The sequence below is a fragment of the Sinocyclocheilus anshuiensis genome, unplaced genomic scaffold (genome assembly GCF_001515605.1).
Source record: "Sinocyclocheilus anshuiensis isolate Anshui unplaced genomic scaffold, SAMN03320099.WGS_v1.1 scaffold526, whole genome shotgun sequence".
Lineage (NCBI taxonomy): Eukaryota > Metazoa > Chordata > Actinopteri > Cypriniformes > Cyprinidae > Sinocyclocheilus > Sinocyclocheilus anshuiensis.
Genome location: NW_015547649.1, coordinates 273,149 through 275,785, shown reverse-complemented (window position 1 = coordinate 275,785; position 2,637 = coordinate 273,149). Strand labels below are relative to the sequence as shown.

At 40.2% G+C, this 2,637-nt stretch overlaps 1 protein-coding gene across 1 annotated transcript in view; it reads right to left on the bottom strand.

The window, feature by feature from the left end:
• Positions 1-293: 293 nt before the first annotated feature.
• The window catches only part of LOC107701968 (GTP-binding protein 2-like), a 38,090-nt gene continuing 35,746 nt past the window's right edge, over positions 294-2,637 (bottom strand). Inside the window, exon 12 of the mRNA XM_016504140.1 lies at positions 294-649. Coding sequence (XP_016359626.1) covers positions 623-649 — 27 coding nt within the window. The 3' untranslated portion in view covers positions 294-622. The remainder of the gene's footprint in view (positions 650-2,637) is intronic.

The following is a 2,637-nucleotide window of genomic DNA, read 5'->3' as shown; positions in this document are numbered from 1 at the left end:
TTTCCTATTTAAATGTTTGCTGAGCATGCTAATCAATGCCTTCGGGATCATTAGAAAATCACAGGTAGGGGAGTTTGATCAGGGTTGGAGCTAAACTTTGCAGTGCATTGGCCCTCCAGGGCAAGATTTGAGGAACCCTGGTCTAGACCCGAATATAAGACGACCGCGTTTTTTCAGATGTATTTCCAAGAAAAAAACATCGTCTTAAATTCGGGTCAATACGGTAGATAACTTGTACTATGATATTACACTTGATTCTCATAGTATCCTATAACAGTGAGAATGGGCGGGAAGCTGGGGACGTCCATCATGGAGACTCTGCGAGTGGAAAACATCGGAGATCTCACTCAGTTCAGCAAGATCCAGCTGGAGCAGCACGTTGGAGAGAAGACCGGGTGAGAACCAGAAAAACCTGCCAGTGGAAGATGTGCCTTAGAAAGATTCAGACCTGAAAAATTCATCAAAATCAGTACAATCTTAAAAAGTCATGGAAAGTTCTGTAGTAAATGTATCTCAGGTAGAGTTGCTCATTTCGGTCGTGGCTGTATGACTTGTGCCGAGCCTCGACAGCTCCCCAAATCCATCGGCTGCAGTAAGAACTTCCCAGGAAAAACCTGTTTGGCTACAGAACAGCAGGTACATGGTAGGGCTGTCAAAAAAAATTTGAATTTAAAATATTCGTCGGATTTAAAATAAAAATCCACATTTGAATGCAAAAACGTTGCATTCAAATTTTAGGAGTGCATCAGGCAGCTTTATCAGTGGCACATCGTTGCATTTTAATGCTTCTTTTAGCCTGTCAAATTGAACCCGATAGATGCGGCGCTGCTATGTTGTTCATTCAAAATACTGCGGAAAAAGAGAACATCAATGCGGAGAAACTGAAAACTGAAACCAAGCCGTTCACACAGAACGCATATTTATGGCTATATTTCTAGAGGGACATCTATCACTGTTGCACTCGCATCTCGCACAAGAGAGCCACATGTTTAGAAAGCCATGTAAAATTAATGTAAGTTCAACTTTTAAAAAACATGTCTCGAGACTTTATGCCGGTTTTTCCCCATCCCACTGCATCTCATGTTTTTAAACGAAAAAAGTACTCTTTGTGATTGGCTTTCGGATCTTTGTATCAAACTATACATACATACATGATGCTGTTTTGTTTCTGATTGTTTAAGCAACTTAATTAATTATATATGGTATTTTAAACATTATGCACCTTTTTCAAAGATAGTCGTGTTATTTTATTGCTTTGAATAAACGTGCATTAGTAATGTTTTGCTCGATGCGCCCTCTTTTGGCCTCAGGAGAGAAGCCAAATGCTTTTTTCACCCTAACTGAAATTATGCCTTTTAAATTCGAATATAATTCAAATATTGATAATATTTAAGTACAAAATTCGAATGCCGTTTTGACAGCCCTTGACATTTGACATTGGTGTGGACTCTTGATGCTCGTGCTCTGGTGTAACCCGCTCTCTTATGCAGGTGCAGCTCTGGCTTCATCAGCTGGCCCTCGAGTTACAGGAACGACTGAACAAAGACATGATAGGTGAGTCAAGATAAAAATTACTATCCAATCACAATTCGTTATTGATTAACTTGCAGTTAGTGAAGGCAGGATAGATAGGCGGAATCACACGCTCTCTTGGCCACGTTTGAACACAATCCCAGTTCTATATATATAGATATATATTAACCAGAACACAGTGGGATCTGCATTTGCATTAATCTGCCCCTGTAACATTCAACGCTATTGAACCACTTTTTGTGCAGTACGAGTAAAGGGGGAACAATAAGTGCTTGCAGGAGTCAGATTTGACTGATCATGGGTCGAGAGGAGGGAGGACCTACAAGACCATGGTGGAGTTTTTGCTACTCAGCAGATCCGGAGCTCACTGACAAATATCTTATATCGTAAGATGCGCTCCCTTTACTCAGAGTGCGCGTGAGCGCGAAATCGAAAGTGAAAGTGAACAGCGCAAGCGCTCACTCAAAAGAGATTTAAATACTCCCCATTGATAGCGGCTCCCTGATACTCGAAAATTATATGTAATATTAGAATGTTTTCGGGAGCGGGCAGGACTGGACAAACCTTGCAGGAGCGGAACACACACGTTGTCACTGTTTAAGTTCAGAGATAAGAAGAGTGCTATCTAGCGGTCGGGATATAAACTGAAAACGAAACAATGGCCATGAATCTTGTATACATTTTTTTTTTAAATATCGATATTGCGTTTTTGAGAATCGATACAGTATCACCAAACAAAATATCGCGATACTCACGTGTATCGATATTTTCTTACACCCCTAGCGTACATTCCTGACAGACAGACGCTACTGTGATTTAGGTCAAAAACGCATAAATACTCAGTTAATATCAAACGATCTGTTTAACAGACAAAGCAAAAGTGATCATGTAATAAAAACAGTTACACTTGTGTGTTGGGACATTACTGTCGGATCCAATATAGTCACACAGCATTGTCTTTTAGTTTCGATCTTTCTGAAAGCCCTGCGTCGAATTGTGCCTAGTTTGTAAACGAATCCACGGTAAAATGAAGTGAACAAAGGACTGAGTTCTTACTGACGTGGTCTGGAACTTAATTAAAAATAAAAAAGTTCATCCACTCTT